We start from the raw sequence: 18,252 nt of genomic DNA, 5'->3' as shown, positions 1-18,252 counted from the left end.
CTTTATTTCCTTTTATACACAAATACGATAAATCAAGACTACTAAAAAGTTTGGAAAAATACTGCATCGTATAAAGCTATAGTCGTAGATAAAAGAAATAGATAGTTGAGCCTTGACTAAAAGTGAATATGTTGTTTGATAGTGGTTTCTTTTCATTATCTCTCTGACTGTACCAGAGGCTAGTACATAAAGATAAACCACATGAAAATATATGAACATAAGGATGATCTGTGCAAAGTCAAAGTGAGACAGGAGAGTCTTCATGTAAAGGCTCTTTAGTAAGCATGGCTATTACATCTATTATTGACCTTGGCTGCTTTTCTATACCTTGTTGACTAATAAAATTATTGGCATTGAATCGACCCAGCAGACTTTTAAGAGCTATCCCTGGGAGGTGATATACCTGGGTTATTAACCCCTGAAAGAGAGAGAGGAAGCAGAAAGGTGACATTACCAGGAATAAATTCTGTAGTGTCAGAAACAATCAGGTTTGTTTAATCTGCCATCACAGAACGGCTGCGGAATATTTCTTCTCACTGGAAACTCTTGTGAAAAAAAATTATTTTAAATTTGTATCATTTTAAATACCTTAATATTCATAAGAAATACAAAATTTAAATTACTTTAAGTATGAATTTAATACTTTTGAACAACTCAAGCACATAGATGCCATATGTTATCTATTTTGATACTGATATTTCTCATTTCAGATATGTCCCTTCCATCACTTGGATAAGTACAGAGAATATGAATTGTTAAGTTACCACTGTTGTTGATCCCATCATAGGTGACTGAAGCTAAAGAAAATGAGAAGAAAATCAACGAGGCCCGAGAATGTTACAGACCAGTGGCTGCACGAGCATCTCTTCTGTATTTTGTAATTAACGACCTCAGAAAAATCAACCCCATCTATCAGTTCTCTTTGAAGGTAATGCCGAAGAGGCTAAGAAAAATGTTAAACTTCAGGAGCTCAACTTGTTTCTGAAAGTTTAGAATTTATTTTTAAGCAATTTAAGTGCACCCAGTATGAAGTCATAGGGATCTAGTGGTACTTTCATTAATAATTTTCAGTAAGGCTTTGGGATAATTAAACTATGCAACATTATAATACATTTGTTTTTGTTCTTAAACGGAGTCTTGAGGAGTTTATTGTATATAAATAAGGGAATTGTCCTTGAGGCTCCTATACTTTCTTTGTGAAAATGTAGGTGTCTTATAGATTTCCCATAATATTTTCGTATTGAGGGAGAAAGACTGAGAACTACTATTTATTTTTAATTTTTTTTCTTTATTGAATTTTAGAGAGAGAGGAAGGAAGAGGGAGACAGAGATAGAAACATCAATGAGAGAGAACATCAGTTGTCTGCCTCCTGCATGCCCCCCACTGGGGATCGGGCCCACAACCTGGGCATGTGCCGGACTGGGAATTGAACTGGCGACCTCTCGGTGCGTGGGTCGACGCTCAACCACTGAGCCACACCGGTCGGGCGAGAACAACTATTTATTAAGCCACTACTACATTCAAGGCACTGCCCAAGATTGTGCATTTCATAATTAAAGAGCCAGGGTTTGAACCTACAATTCCAATGCCTCTGCTCAAATTTACACTGTTCTGCCTCCGGGCAGTTTTTGTTCATTTTTCAATCTGATTTTAAACAAATAGTTACTGGGATCAGTCATCATGCCAGATGCTGTGCTGGTCACTGAATATACAGGTTTTAAAAAAACAGACTTCTGTGAAAATATATAGGTGTGTGTGTGTGTGTGTGTGTGCGTGTGTGTGTAAGTGGTAAGTACAATGAGAGGGAATAGTAGGGGAGGTGGGGCAGTTTACTGGGTGTTCCGGGAAGGCCTCTCAGAGGAGGTGACATCAGAGCTGGTTTCTGAAGGATCGATAGGATTTAGCCGTGTGAAGAGTGTTTGGAGACAGAGCTGTGTGAGCTATGAATGAGTCTGGGATTCCAGGTGGTGAGTGAAGCTGTGTGGCTGGAGGTGGAGGGTGCATGAGAAGATGGCAGGACAGAGGCGAGAGGTGAGCAGGTCTGGATTGTATGAGGCCTGCTAGGCCCTGTGGGGGACTTTGGATTCCACTCCGTGTGCAAAGAGGAGCCAGTGAAAGGTTCTAAGAAGACGACCATGTGACGAAGGACTCAGAAGTGAATAGACTTGTGATATGATTTGAAGCTACAATAATCATCCCTTGGAGATGGATTGGATGTGGACAATGAGGAGGGACAGAGTCAAGAATAACTAGCAGCTTCTAGAAGTATGGAACTAAGAAGCAGTGGGGTGGGTTTGGGAACAGACACAGAGTATAAGGAGAACAATAAAACTAAATCAGGGGATGTACAGTGAAGATGGTGACGTAGGTCAACAATCTCGCCTCCTCCCACAACTACATCAAAATCACAACTAAACTACAGAACAACCATCATTCAGAACCGCCTGAAATCGAGCTGAATGGAAGTCCTACAACTACGGAATTAAAGCAGCAGCCATATCAAGACTGGCTCCAGCGTGGGGGAGGCAGCTTGAAAGGCACAGAGACATACCGGAGGAACTGCGCTGTTTGCCATCGGGGGAGGGGGGCTGGAGGGCCTTTCTCCCCAACAGAGCTGGTGGAGGCGGGGGTTCCTTTGCAGGGGGAGTTCTTCATGAAATTACAATGTTTCAGTGATGTGAATGAGAACCAAGGGGATTGCATTTGTTTCCTTTTGCTACACTTGATTCAGCAATTAAAGGGAGGCAGCATCGTTCTTTGGATGAGGAAGTGCTAGGGTGCTTCAACATAAACTCTCCAGGAAAGCAATCTGGAAATGTGTCATCTAAGAAATCTTCAGAATTGGAATGTTAAGACAGATCGCATAGAGCTCTCCAGGGAGGCCCGCAAGCACTTCGACCTTTGTGCCCCAGACACCAGAACTAAAGGCATTAGGAGAAAACTACAGAGCAGCTCCCTTTATGAACATTGTTGCAAAGCTACTGGAAAAATAATGGCACATTGAATCCAGCCACATATGTAAAACAATATATATTATACCCAAGTGGAATTTGTACCAGAAGTGCAAGTTGGTTAAACATTCAAAGGTCACACAATGTAGTTCTTCATGTTACTAGAACAAAAGAGAAAAACCACATAATCATTTTAATGGCTGCAGACAAAGAACTTGACAAATTTCAACACCTGGGTTTAAAAAAGAAAAAAAAAAAAAAACTCTTAGCAAACTAGGAGTAGGTGGTAACCTCTCTGTATGACAAAGGGCATCTACCAAAATAGGTGCCAACTTAGTGCTGAGAAATCGAATGCTTTCCACTGAGATCAGAACAAGACAAGGATGCTTCCCTCAGCTCTTCCGTTCAACGCTGCACAGGAGGCCTCAGCCAGCGCAGTAACACAATAACAGGCACAGAGGTTTAAAAACAAGAAAATCTGTCATTTTTTTTCCCCGCAGTTGACTTGATTGTATAAAATCATAAGAAATCTACCAAAAAAAAAACAAACCACAAAACTACTAAGACTGAGAAGAGAGTTCTTAGCACGATTGTAGGGTATAAAATCAAAATAGGAAAAATCTATTATATTTCTGTTTATGAAGAACAAGGAAAATAATAACAATACTATTTATAATAACTTTCAAAGCATGAAACTTTTAGGGATAATTTTAACAAAACAAATATAAAATCTACATGCTAGAAGCAACAAAACATTCTTGAGACAATGTTTAAAGGCCCAGGTAAATGGAGAGAGATACCATGATTTTGGTCTGGAACACTCAGTGAACTATTAAGATGTCATGCCTCTTCAAACTGATGTATAGATTCAGTCTCAATCAAAATTCCAGGCTTCTTTTTCTTAGAAATTGGTAAGCTGATGCTAAAATTTGTGCAGAAATGCAAAGGATTTAAAATAACTAAATAATTTTTAAAAAGAACAACAAATATGGAGACAAAGTACATGATTTCAAGATATTATTAACCTACACTAATTAGCCTAAAGAAAAAATACATAGATTAATGGAACAGAATAGAATCTAGAAGTAGACCCACAAATGTTCAATTAATTGTTTTTTTAGTAATGCAAAGACATTTCAATGAGGAAGGGATAGTTTTTTCCAACAGATGGTGCTGAGACAACCGAATGTCCATGTGGAATAAAATGAACTTCAACCATTGCATTACACTATATACAAAATTAATTCAAAATGGGCCCTGGCCAGGTAACTCAGTTAGTTAGAGCATCGTCCTCACATGCCAAGGTTGCAGGTTTGATCTCTAGTCTAGGCACATACAAGAAACAACCAATGCATGCATAAATAAGTGGAACAACACATCAATGTCTCTCTCTCTCTCTCTCTCTCTCTCTCTCTCTCTCTCTCTCTCTCTGTCTCTGTCTCATCAATCAAAAAAAAATCTCAAAATAAATAAGCTAAGCTATAAAAATTCTAGGAAAAAATAAGAGAAAATCTTTGAGCTTTAGATTAAGCAAAGATTTCTTAGGATACAAGAGAAAGAAAAGAATTGATAAATGGAACCTTATCAAATTAAAAAATGTATGGTCTTCTAAAGATATATTAAGAAAATGAAAAGGCTAGCCACAGACTACTAAAAACTATCTCCAATAAATACATATATCTAACAGAATTTATATCAGAATATATAAAGAACCTGTGCAATTCAATAAGACAAACAAGCCCTGGCCGGTTTGGCTCTGTGATTGGAGCATTGGCCCATGGACCAAAGAGTTGCGGGTTCGATTCTGGTCAGGGACACATGCCTCAGTTGTGGTTTGGTCTCTGGCTCTGGTTGGGGTTGTGCAGGAGGCAACTGGTCGATGTCTCTCTCTCTCATGTCATGTTTCTCTCTTTCTCTCTCCCTCCTACTCTATCGGAAGATAAATGAAAAGGTATCCTTGGGTGAGGATTAAAAAATAATAAATAAAAATAAAAGATAGATGAAAACTTTGAACAGGTCTATCACACACTAAGACATATGAATTGCCCATACACACATTTTTAAAAGGATCCACACTTATCAGAGAAATGCAAAGAGGGTGGTGCAGTGTAGTTGGGTAGGGAGGCGATAAGGGTAGATTTTATGGAATGATGTTAATAACAGTAATGGCAGCAAATATTGAATGAGTACTCACCATGTGCCTTATTAAAATCCTGTCCTGTTGTCTCTCCCCACAGATAAGCCTTACACTGTGGGTAGCCCTGTGCTAGTTAGACATCCAGGCAGCGGTTTTCGCCCTCTGACAGTCCCTTTGAATTCCCCAGGCTTTCAGTGTCCTGTTCCACAGAGCCATCGAGCAGGCTGACAAGGTGGAGGACACGCAGGGGCGCCTCTCGGCCCTCACGGAGAGCATAACCCACGCCATCTTCGTCTACACCAGCCAGGCGTTGTTTGAGAAGGACAAGCTCACCTTCCTGTCCCAGATGGCTTTTCAGGTAAGCAAATCAGTCACTCAAAAGCATCGCCAGTACCAAAGTTGCACGTTTCTATTTATTATGTACCTTATTTCTGCTGAAGCCAAGCATAGACACCTTTTTTTGGAAGCTCTTGGTGACCTGAGAGTTTGAGTTTCCCAGAGCGAACTTGGGCATAGGACAACCTTTTGGTCAGTCCCGGGCATCGGTCTGGGTGGGAAGGCATTTTGAGTAATACATCAGCTGTCACCCTGAAGAGCAGATTGATGAGACATTCTCGTCACCTTTCCAGGCTCTGTGCAGAACTTCCCAGGTGCTACCGAGGGAATTCTGTGAGATCAGAATTGTGAATCCAGATGTGAGGGGTTCAAGGAGTCCTTTAGAAAAACATGAATGGCTTTCACACTCCCACCTTCAGTGAGGCCTCCTGCCCTTCACCCGTTTTGTTACCTACCTCCGCAAAGGCTTTGTTTACATAAAGGTGACCATGATGAGAAAAAACATGGAGAACCACATTCCTACGTGAAATGAGCCTGTTGTTCTTTTATTAGTTTGTTTACTGTATAACTTTTTCTATCTAAATCTTGATGAAAGATGTCTATTCTATTTGTGTCCTCTAAAATATCTTGCCCAAAGAAGGCATTTTATAAATACCTTCTGTTAATAACTATAAACTATCCATGTTCTTAGTATCTGTATACTGTATATTTGGAAAAAAACGTGCAAGTCGAAGCACAAAGTGGTGCAGGGCGACTGTATTCCTTTTGGTTATATAAGTATATACGAAAAAAGAAAGACTATGTGGTGTAGGCATTTTATAATGTATGCAATAAACAGGAGCAAAGCATTACAAAATTAAATTATTTTTAATTTTTTCCCTGTTTTGTTGAGATATAATGATATATAATAGTGTATTAGTCCAAGATATACAACATAATGGTTCAGTTGTTGTATATATTATGAACTGATTACCATAATAAATTTAGTTAACATCCATCATCTCACATAGTTATAATTTTGTGTGTGTGTGATGAGAATTTTTAAGATTTATTCTCTTAGCAACTTTCAAATATACAACACAGTACTATTAACTATACTCACCATGCCATACATAGTGTCCTCAGCACTTATTAATTGGAAGTTTATACCTTTTGACGATGTTCACTCATTTTACCTACCCCCCCCCCCACCTCCCACATCTGGTAACCACCAATATGTTCTCTTAGTCTATGAGTTCAGTCTTTTAAAATTCACACATTAGAGAGATCATGCAGTATTTGTCTTTCTCTGTCTGACTTATTTCACTTAGCATAATGCATTCATGTTGTTGCAAATCTCAGGATTTCCTTTTTTATGGTTGAATAATATTCCATTGTATCTGTGTACCACATCTTCTTTATTCCCTCATCCATCATTGGACACTTAAGGTTGTTTCCATGTCTTGGCTATTGTGAATAATGCTGCAATGAACATGGGAGTATACATAGCTTTTTTAAATAGTGATTTAATTTCCTTTGAATATATAACCAGAAGTGGAATTGCTGGACCATATGGTAGTTCCATTTATCATTTTTTGAGGAACCACCATACTCTTTTCCATCACGATTGCACCAATTTATTTTCCCACCAACAGTGCACAAGGGTTCTCTTTTCTCGATATTCTCACCAGCATTTGCCATCTCTTCTGTTTTTGCCAATAGCCATCCTACTAGGTGTGAGGTGATATCTCACTGTGGTTTTGATTTGCATTTTCCCCAATGATAAGTGATGTTGAGCACTTTTTTATGTCTCTGTTGGCCATTTGCATGTCCTCTTTGGAAGAAATGTCTATTCAGTTTTTCTGCCATTTTTAAATCAGATTGTTTGGTGGTTTTTTGCTGAAATTTGTGTATTTATGCATATTGCTCACCAACAGCAATAGATCAGGAACGACAACACATGACATGCCCACACAGGCATGCATATCTATTTAAAACTTCTCCTTGGAAGCCATAGCTATCTATCTCAAACCCTGACAGTCTGTGCTTATCAATGCTTCATATGTCTCTGGGCAATTTCTTGTTTGTTGAAACATTAAATTGAATTAAGAATTAATTTTTCAATAAAATAAAATATTTTCATGCATATTACCACCCATAATGTATTATGAAAATATTTAGAATTTAAAAATAGTCTAAAACTCAAGCATTTTCCATCTTTAACATTGTGAGGTTTTTATGTGGAAGTTGGTAATGTTTCATTTGTGCGCCCAAAATGTTCTATGGACTCCTCACCAATTCTGTATTCAGAATATCTAAAATTTGTTCCAGTTTATAGTGTGATTCTCATGGTGTCTTGGATATAATTCCTATACCAAGACTAATTTATGGTACTAACTTTACTTTCTGTTTAGTAATTCAATCCATTGTCATCTCAGGCTTTCCAGTTTGTATAAGAAATTTTAAGATAAGTTTGATTTAATAACAGGAAACTAAATGTGAAATCATATTTCAAATAGGTTATTAATAGGTATAAAGTTGGAATAAATCAGCTTTTGTAATTATTTGCTATTAAACTTCTGATCAAGGTTTTGAGATCATGGGCCTAACTTATTTCTTATTTCAATTATAGAACAGATATATATCTATACAAATTTTCAGAAGACTTATTTCTGCTATTCAATCATATCCACTAAGCAGTGACTGCTTTCTGTGTCATGATCTTGTTGTGTAAACCAAATGACTCTTTTCAATTTTGTGTACTCTCAAGATTTTGTTGAGAAAGAAGGAGATAGACCCTTTAGAGTTGGATTTCCTGCTTCGGTTCACAGTTGAACACACTCACTTGAGTCCTGTCGACTTCCTAACTACTCAGTCGTGGAGTGCCATTAAGGTATGTTAGGAATGTAGCTTTTCAATTTCTAAATCTTATTTCAAATCTCAGTTCTCTCACATGTAGAAAAGTAGTTTTTAAAAATCCAAGTGAGAGCCCTGGCTGGTTTGGCTCAATGGTTAGAGCATCGGTCTGCGGTCCAGAGAGACCCGGGTTCGGTTCCCGCTAAGGGCGCATACCTCGGTTGCAGTTTGTCCCTGTCCGTGGCCCTGGTTGGTCGTGGCAGCCACTCAATGTGTCCCTTTCAGATCAATGTTTCTCTCTCTCTCTTTCTCTCCCTCCCACTCTATCAAAACAAAAAATGGAAAAATGTCCTCAGGTGAGGATTAAATAAATAAATAAATAACTATGCAAGTGATACATACCATTCAGTTGCAGGAATAGGGTGCACAATGTAATGTTCTTTAATTGATCTTTATATTACTAAATTGACTAATTTTTTTGCTCTTTTTTTTTTTTTTTTTTATCCTCACCCGAGGACATTCTTCTATTTTTTGTTCAGACAGAATGGGAGGGAGGGAGAGGAAGAGAGAGAGAGAGACAGAAACATTGACATGAAAGGGACACATCGAGTGGTTGCCGCCCACACAACGAACCAGGGCCGGGGACAAACTGCAACCGAGGTACGCGCCCTTAGCGGGAACCGAACCCGGGTCTCTCTGGACCACAGGCCGACGCTCTAACCACCAAGCCAAATGGGCCAGGGCTGCTCTTTTTTAAAAAAATATATTTTTCAATTATAGTTGGCACACGATACTATATTTGTTTCAGGTATACAACTAAATTGACTAATTTCTTTTTGGAAGTAAAGGAACTTTGACGTATTTAATGGGCAGAAAAGTTGTTAATATGTATAGTCTTTAGACCTTTGAGAGAAGTCAAGGAACATAAATGGTTTTGAATATGCCTGAATGTAGTTTCTTTATTTTGCTACCAAGTGCTTATTCTCAGGCTCCAGAATTCCTTAAAGATGCTTCTCACAGGCGAAGCTTTGGCCCACTCTTTTTCCTAAGGAGCTATTTCTATGCATTGGAAACAACTATGTTTTCCCTTATTTTCATAGTATATTTAGATGTTTATTTTAAAAATATATAACTTTTGCGTGGCCAGTGTGGCTCACTGGCTGAGCGTCGACCCATGCACCAAGAGGTCACCGGTTAGATTCCTGATCAGGACACCTGCCCAGGCTGTGGGCCTGATCCCCAGTGGGGGACGTGCAAGAGGCAGCCAATCAATGTTCTCTCTCATCGATGTTTCTATCTCTCTCTCTCTCTACACTCAATAAAAAAAATATTAAAAAATAAATAAATAAAATAAAAATATATAACTTTTAATTCAAATTTATTTAGAATTATACTTTAAAATTATACAGTCAATTGCGTACCGGTCAGGGCCTCAGCAGAAAACAGACAGCACATTCAAAGGCGAGTTGAACAAAGAGTAGAGGATATCTTTCTAGAATGGGAAGAATAACAAGGAATCAACCAGGGGTGGGATGGAAAAAGGAAGGCAAAGAGCATTTAGTAAAATGAATGAGAAATAAAGTTATGGGAGAGAGCCAGCCTATAGAAGCTGTGGCGGTTGGTGAACATGCCAGACTGTGTCACTTCAGAGCTGGGGGAGGAATACCCTGACCTCTCCCTTCCCCCCCGTCCTGTCCCTTGCCATTTGCTTCCTATTGGACAAACCCAGCCAGGCCAGAGAACCAGGGAGCTTAGTCCAGGAGACTCTTAGAGATCACCCTCACAGCAGGGCAGAAAAGGGTGCAGAGTAAATCTGGAGAGGAGATAAAGACTGTCCAGCTGTCCAGCACAACGTGTTTATATGGGGTTCGATGCATTCACAAGTCTATCTCAAATGCTGAGATGAACCATCCTCTCTGTTCCCCTATTGTGTTATAGGCAGTAGCCCTTATGGAAGAGTTTCGAGGCATAGACCGAGACGTGGAAGGATCTGCCAAGCAGTGGAGGAAGTGGGTGGAATCCGAGTGTCCAGAGAAAGAAAAGTTACCGCAAGAATGGAAGAAGAAGAGTTTAATTCAGAAGCTGATTATTTTGAGAGCACTGCGCCCTGACAGGATGGCATACGCTCTCAGGTGGGCAGTCAGCATCTTCAGAAATGCAGGTTAACCTGGAGGAGACTTAGGGGCCAGGAGAATGTGCTGGACGCATTTACAACCCGTACTGATGAGAAGTGATTCTGCTGAGATATTGATATCGTACTCACTGCTGTTGTTAAAATGTGCTCAACACGAGTCAGGACAGCCTTCCTGAGACACTTGATTTTGAAATCTGCAGGGGAGACAAGGAAATAGGGGGACTACTCTAGGAAGAGAGATGAGTGTCAGCAGAGTTCAGAGGTCAGGAACATGCATTATCCAAGTGTTAATTTCCATCGTTTTTATTCTGCGGTGGCATTTTGGCTCCAAAGATTTTACATGTCAAATAAAAATGAATTCTTTTCATAGAGACAGTCAGAGTCCCATAACTTTGCAACAAGCACGATTTAAAAGCAGAAGGCCTTGTCTACATCTGGGTTCAAGTGTCCTTTTCTCTGCCCTTTTGGCTTCCAAATGGTAATATGCTGCTTAATTCATACAAGTCGTGTTCTAATTTGAATTCACCAACCTAAGAGTTCACAACTTCCCTCCCGATCACGCTCCTCTTTCTTTAGTAGGACTCGCGTGTTTTTTGCCTTGGCTTTGTCTAGATCAGCCAATTTTCCCTTTGCAGCCACCTCTGTCGAACCCCGCTTTACAAGTTAATTCTGCTTAGTACTACTTACTTTCTGCTAAATCTGGTGCTGCTGAAAAATAATCCCTGCTTAATTGAGCTTTCCTGTGTTAGAAACAACCCAAAAAGCATTTGTATATTCATGAGAAGCCCAGCAGGCTGGAAAATTGCACTGTGGCAAATCTAATGAACTGTTAATAAGTAATGGGGGGGGGGGTGTCTGGCAGGAGATTTGGGGAATACAAAGCCATAGGCAGGCAACTGATGGTACTGGGGGGGTCTCAGTAGCCCCCCAAAGTGGAATGTAAGCTTCTGATTTTCAGAGGGATCTTATGGACACTATTACGTACATCTAGTTGGATTCATATTGTCATTCTGATAAAACGTGAAAAACACGGTTTGTTTTCTTCCTGTGCCTGGGGTTTAAGGTGATCCAGCCTGTGATACTTTGCAAGGTCAAAAACAAGCACTGGTCATGTCGTTGGCATTGTTTTTTATAGGAATTTTGTGGAGGAAAAACTGGGTGCAAAGTACGTGGAGAGGACCAGACTGGATTTAGCTAAAGCCTTTGAGGAAAGCAGCCCTGCCACCCCCGTGTTCTTCATCCTGTCTCCAGGGGTAGATGCCCTCAAAGACCTGGAGACCCTGGGTGAGTGGCCAGGAGGCTTGCTGGCTGCCCTCCGCCCCCCTCCGCCCCCCACCCTTCCTTTCAGTTTACAGTTATCTTTGTTTCTTTGATTTTTTTTTCCCATTTGTTGGAGACTGAGTGTATAGGAAATGTTCGCCTAATAACACTGTACAGTCTGAAGAAATGTTCAAAGGGCACATGCCTCTGGTTGGCATAATGTAAGTTTCTTTTATACTGTTTTCCACCTTCTGACTCTGTGAGGGCCAGAAGGCCATTTCTCCATGCTCATGTAATCTCGTGCCCCCTGTGACTAAATAATGGTCATTAGAGCAGGTCTGTTCGATTGTGCAAGGCGCCGTCGCTTTCTGCCTTGGATTGCTGAGTCCCGCCTGCACCGAGGACCGGGTCGCTAGAGCTGTGGCCTGGCTGTGCTCCATCCAAGCGTGGCCTCGAAGGGAGAGGCTCCTGCCTTTACCCAGTGAGCCGATCCCTCCGGAGAACCATGTGATTCCTACCACATGTTGCTCCCTGTTCACGAGGGAAATGCTGTGCTGCTCCAGCGAGAGTTTGTAAAGCTCAGTGACAATGCTTGCCATCTGTCAACACGTCACAAGCTTCATTACCATAAAACCAGAGGAACCACTTTCCACAGGCTCCTGGATGCGTGCAAGGAGGCAGCTGTTGCGAGCTCCCTGTGCTGCTGGTCGAAAGGACCGAGGTTTATTTGGTTCTGCAGGAAAGTGACCTGGAAGGTAGCGGTGGTGACCACAGATGGCCACTGGAGCACCAATTTCCAGCCTCCTCTCACCTCTCACCGTGTCGTGTTGTCCCACAGGCAGGAGACTCGGGTTCACAATCGACTCAGGAAAATTCCACAACGTGTCTTTAGGACAAGGTCAGGAGACGGTGGCAGAAATGGCACTGGAGAAGGCTTCCCAAGAGGGACACTGGGTCCTCCTCCAAGTGAGTATTACGTGCTCATGGAGAACACTGGATACAACACAGGGAGCTGACCAGCCCAATAGGAAGGAGCCTTTCCAGTGGATTTTCTCAGCATTAGTGACACCTCCAAAGGTGATTAGGGGTCTTCTCACCAGGATGGTTATCATCTGTTGAGAGATTTTCTAGGCATTGTGCTTTAAAATTAAAAATATTGGCGGGCGCCCTGGCCCCTCCTGACTTAGAGATATCAGATACCTGCAAGGCAGTGCTGGAGCCCAAGCAGGCCTGCACAGAGGGCCCACACGCTCCCTAACTTCTCTCCTTTGCGTTCACGTTTATATGTATCTCGTACAACTCACCCCTAACTAGTTGTGTAACATTCCCCTGTTTGTAAATTCAGAGAGTTAGGGTAGGCTTCCCCTTTATCTCTTTCCAGCTAGCATTGTCTGGGTCTGTGAGTCTGCAACCCAGCGTCCTCCGGGGGCTCCCTTGGCTGGGGATTCTAGCAAGCACCCAGAAACCAATGCAGCCAGCCCAGGTGTCGGGGCACTGAGGAGCCCTGCTGACTGACTCCTTCCACAGGGAGACATGCCAGCTCGTCCCCACAGGTCTGGCATGGCCACCTGAGTCACTGAACACTGATCCCGAAGGTTCTCATGTACGAGTCAGACTCTTTGCTAGCAGTTCTCGGGATAACGACCTCAGAGCATACCCCAAATCCACAAGGGTAGGTGTCATCATCCTCATAATCAAGATGAGACAGGTGAGCCTCAGAGGGGTCTGGAGACCCTCAAGGCCACAGAGCTGGAAAGGGGCAGAGCTGATACTTGAGTCCAGGTTTGTTTGGCAGGAAGTGACATTTTTCCCACTCATCCATGCTCCAGCGCTCATGCCGAGATGTGACACGGCCTCCTCAGTGTCTCCAGGATCCAGGGTTGGTGCATTTGGCATTTCTGCTTGAAATGAAATGTGATTTGTGGAAGGGTTGAAAGAGAACATAACCTTCTAGAAGAGGGTACTGCCTGCTGCCTAGATGAGATCTTAGCGAGTTACTGGGGAGGCTGGGTCCCCTTCTGGGGTTCCCAGAGCCAGACAGGTAACAACGGAGGGTTTGCTCTGTTCAGAGACAGCAGTTGCTCCCCGACAGTTGTGTAGATGCTGGGATCTTCCCACAAAGAGAGTTCTTAGGCACCCAGCAGCTCAAACTGGAAAGAACCTAAGAGGGGTAGAATCATCCTCAAGAGAACATAGTATTCAAAGTAAAATGTTTCTGTCATTTTTAGATCTGTGTGAAGCTACCAGTTGCCTCCAAAAATGCAAGTTGTAAATTTCACTGTTAAAAAAAAAAACGATCTTGCCCTGGCCGGTTTTGCTCAGTGGTTAGATCGTTGGCCTGTGGACTGAAGGGTGCAGGTTCAATTCCTGGTCAAAGGCATGTACCTGGGTTGCAGGTTCCATCCCCGCCTCGGTCGGAGTTGTGTGGGAGGTAGCCAGTCGATTCTCTCTCACATCAATGTTTCTCTCCCTCTCTCTCTGTCTCCCCACTTCCTTTCACTCTATCTAAAAATCAATGAAAAAATATTCTTGGGTCACCCTGGCCGGTTTAGTGCAGTGGTTAGAGCATCGGCCTGCGGTTCCGAGAGACCCGGGTTCGGTTCCTGCTAAAGGCATGTACCTTGGTTGCAGTTTGTCCCCGGCCCTGGTTGGGTTGTGTGGGTGGCAGCCACTCGATGTGTCCCTTTCATGTCGATGCTTCTCTCTCTCCCTTCCTCTCTCTCCCTCCCACTCTATCTGAACAAATATGTCCTCGGGTGAGGATAAATAATTAAAAAATTAAAAATTAAAAAATAATATAGTCTTGGGTGAGGAATAACCAAAAGGAAAAAAAATCTCAAAAAAGAAATTCTTTTGTGAAGCATCTGCTTCGAGACCTCTGATTGTCTTAGCGGTAAGCCAGTCACTTAAACTGTCACTTGCTATTATTCTCCACACTCAGAACTGCAGAGGAGAGACTATCCCAGGCTCGGCTGACCCAGTTGCTGGAGGAGTCCAGTATCTCTTTGATTTACAGTTAAAAGAGAAGCAAGACTTTGAAGAAAGAGACCAACAAAATGGAAACTATTGTATTGTTTTTAATTTACATTAAATTATATCAGTGTAGGGATATGACATGGATGCACATATTAATATGTTCTTAACCAGACTCCACAATGATCAGTTGTTATGATCAGATATAGCCCCTCTAGGGATATTCCGCGAGCATTTTATCAAAAGCCTACACTCTAGAGAAAACTATCACCATGGCGGCCGGCTGGCAGCTGTCTTATCTCAGGTCCACACCGGAGGGTTTCCAAGTTAGCATAATGGGTTTCAAAAATCATTTGTCATGGGCAAAAAGTGGGTTGTTCTCTATATATTGAACCAGGTGAAAATGTTGCACAGGCCCTACTGCCCTTGGACAAATAGGCGCAAGAGTCTCGACAGCCCAAAGCCAGTATCCTCAACAGTGGTTCCCGGCTACGTCCCCAAATGCCTGTTCAGTGGTGGCTCACTTGGAGGTGTCTCTGGCCCCTGGCTCCAACATTACAGTCTAGAATGTTTACATTTGTTTCAAGTAAACTTTTCAAGTAAGGGATTGTTGTTGTCCATTCAATGAATAGGACATATGGGGTTGGCACAAGTAGGTTTACACTTGTGAGCATGCGAAACAGTTTATTCTTGTATTATTAATTGTTGTACCATTTGTATTATAACTGTAAACCTACTTTTGCCCACCTCTGTGTTTGCCAAACGGGTTTTATTTTTGTGCTTGGTCCTGCCCACTTGTGTGAGTGGCGCAGTTGGGTGTGAGAAGCGCTCGCTGTGGTCCAGTGCAAGCAGGCAGGGAGGAAACGAGAGAGCCCGCACCTACTGTGTAAGTTTGCCAGGGTCGCCGTACCACACTGTCATGGATTGGGTGGCTTAAACAACAGAACTATTTCTTATCGTTCTTATAGGCTAGAAGTTTGAGATCGGGGTGTCGGCAGGATTGGTTTCTCCTGAGGTCTCTCTCCTTGGGTTGTAGATGGTTGTCTTGTCACATGGTCTTCCCTCGGTGTGTGTGTCCTAATCTCCTCTTCTTTTTTTTTAATCCTCACTCAAGGCTATTTTTCCATTTTTCTTCAGATAGAGTGGGAGGGAAGGAGAGAGAGAGAAACACCAATGTGAGAGAGATACCTCAACTAGATGCCTCCTGCAAGACCCTGACCAGGGCCAGGGACAAACTACAACCAAGGTACATGCCCTTGACTGGAATCGAACCCGCGACTCACTGGTCCATGGGCCAACGCTCTAACCATTGAGCCAAACCAGCCAGGGCTACTCTTCTTTAAGGACACCAGTCATATTGGATTGAGGCCAATGCTGGTGACTGTATTTTTAGCCTTATTTACCTCTTATTTATTTATTTTTTTTATTTTGAATCCTCACCTGAGGATATTTTTCTATTTATCTTCAAATGGAGTGGGAGGGAGGGAGGGAGAGAGAGAGAGAGAGAGAGAGAGAGAGAGAGAAGGAGAGAAACATTGACGTGAGAGAGACACATTGATTGGTTGCCTCCTGCATGACCCAACCAGGACCGGGGATGAACTGCAACCGAGGTATGTGCCCTTACCGGAATCGAACCCGTGACTCACTGGTCCGTGGGCCAACACTGTAACTGCTGAGCCAAACTGGCCAGGGCTTAACCTGTTTACCTCTTCGAAGACCCTATTCCAAAGACAGTCGCATTCTGAGGCACTGAGTCTTAGGGCTTCAGCACATGGATTTTGGGGGACACAGTTCAGCCCGTGATAACTCCCAATGTTCAATATTTGCCCAAGAGAGAAAAAAAAGCTAAAAATGTGAACAAGTGAATCAGCATAGGTCATTTTATAACAGAACGGTTTCAAAGAAAGATAGCAGCATTACTTTGCCTTCGTTCTTTGTATTTCTGTAGCTGTTGTAATCATACATGCTTTTCTTTGCTGGAAATGAGAACACATCCCTGGGGGTGAGGCCTGCATCACTGTATCAGGGGCAGCTCCAAACCAGGGGGCATGTGGGCTGGCGCTTTCCAGTCCTCTCCCAGCACCACCACCAAGCTGCACTGTGCGGCTGTTTCGTATGAGAGGAGCAAATCTGTGAGTCATGAAATTGAAAATCAAAGAGTGGTGGTAGTGACACTTTTTCCTTCATGATTTTTTTTTTATCCCCACCTGCGGACATTTTTGCATTTATCTTTAGATAGAGTGGGAGAGGGGGGCGGGAAATATTGATGTGAGAGAGACACATCGACTGGTTGCCACCCACACAACCCCAATAGAAGCCGGGGACAAACTGCAACTGAGGTACGTGTGTGCCCTTAGCAGGAACATGAATTCAGGTCTCTCTGGTCCACAAGCCAATGCTCTAAATGCTGACCCAAACCAGCCAAGGCTGGTTGCTTTCTTTTTCAGCTAGCCTTTCGTCTCTCACATCATTCTGAGTCCATATTCTCATGAGCAGGAGTTTGAGTAGAAGAGGATTCCATCAGAAAAAAATGAAGTGGGTGGTCTGGTACATTTCTGGTCTTAAGTTGTTTTTTTTTTATCCTCACCCGAGGACATTTTTCCATTTTTGTTCAGATAGAGTGGGAGGGAGAGAGAGGAAGAGAGAGAGAGAGAAACATCGATGTGAAAGGGACATATCGAGTAGCTGCCACCTGCACGACCAACCAGGGCCGGTGACAAACTGCAACCAAGGTACATGCCCTTAGCGGGAACTGTACCCGGGTTTCTCAGGACCACAGGTCGACGCTCTAACCTCTGAGCCAAACATGCCAGGGCTGGCCTTCAGTTTTTATACTTGGTTAAATTAACCCATATAAATCTCAGTAATTGAGTTTGAACTGTAACAAAGAAGCATATAAGGCAACTTTATCTCAGAAGTGATGGGTAGGTGTTGGAAGTAGATAAGAGTGTTGGAAGAAGATTTTGGTTTACAAAGACAATTTGTGGTGAATTGGGGCACTTAATGTGTTCATTGTTTAATTCTGTTTTGTTTTGTTTTGTTTTGTTTTCCTAACATGACAATAAAGGAACATTTAAATCCTTGTTCTCTGAGTTTTCAACACATTGATGTGTAGAAAAAATGTTGTAATCCTATAATTTAATTAATATACTTGAGTTTCACAGGAATTATGCATCATACTATCTTTCAGAATGTCCATTTGGTAGCCAAGTGGCTGGGAACCTTGGAGAAACTCCTTGAAAGATTCAGCCAAGGAAGCCACAGAGATTACAGGGTGTTCATGAGCGCCGAGGCTGCACCTACACCAACTGAGCATATCATCCCTCAAGGGCTCCTGGAAAATTCCATTAAGATCACTAATGAACCTCCTACAGGAATGCTGGCCAATTTACATGCCGCTCTCTACAACTTTGATCAGGTAAGAAAGAAGTCTGGTCTGTCATAGTCAGGGTCTTCTCACAAGACTGTAGAACCATCGTCTACTCATGTCACGTGTACAGAGGGATGAAGTGAATTCTTTTTTTTTTTTTTTTATCCTCACCCGAGGACATTTTTCCATTTTTTGTTCAGATAGAGTGGGAGGGAGAGAGAGGACGAGAGAGAGAGAGAAACATCGATGTGAAAG

General features: G+C 42.3%; 1 protein-coding gene across 1 annotated transcript in view; it reads left to right on the top strand.

The window, feature by feature from the left end:
- Positions 1–18,252, top strand: part of DNAH11 (dynein axonemal heavy chain 11) — a 293,033-nt gene that overhangs the window by 247,111 nt on the left and 27,670 nt on the right. Inside the window, 7 exon segments of the mRNA XM_036246718.1 lie at positions 788–928; positions 5,277–5,447; positions 8,175–8,297; positions 10,199–10,392; positions 11,530–11,678; positions 12,493–12,620; positions 17,818–18,045. Of these exon segments, the coding sequence (XP_036102611.1) occupies positions 788–928; positions 5,277–5,447; positions 8,175–8,297; positions 10,199–10,392; positions 11,530–11,678; positions 12,493–12,620; positions 17,818–18,045 (1,134 nt within the window).

Source organism: Molossus molossus, unplaced genomic scaffold (genome assembly GCF_014108415.1).
Source record: "Molossus molossus isolate mMolMol1 unplaced genomic scaffold, mMolMol1.p scaffold_m16_p_7, whole genome shotgun sequence".
In the NCBI taxonomy this organism is placed as follows: domain Eukaryota; kingdom Metazoa; phylum Chordata; class Mammalia; order Chiroptera; family Molossidae; genus Molossus; species Molossus molossus.
Note: the sequence above shows the minus strand (reverse complement) of the source record. Positions and strands in the feature narration are given on the sequence as shown.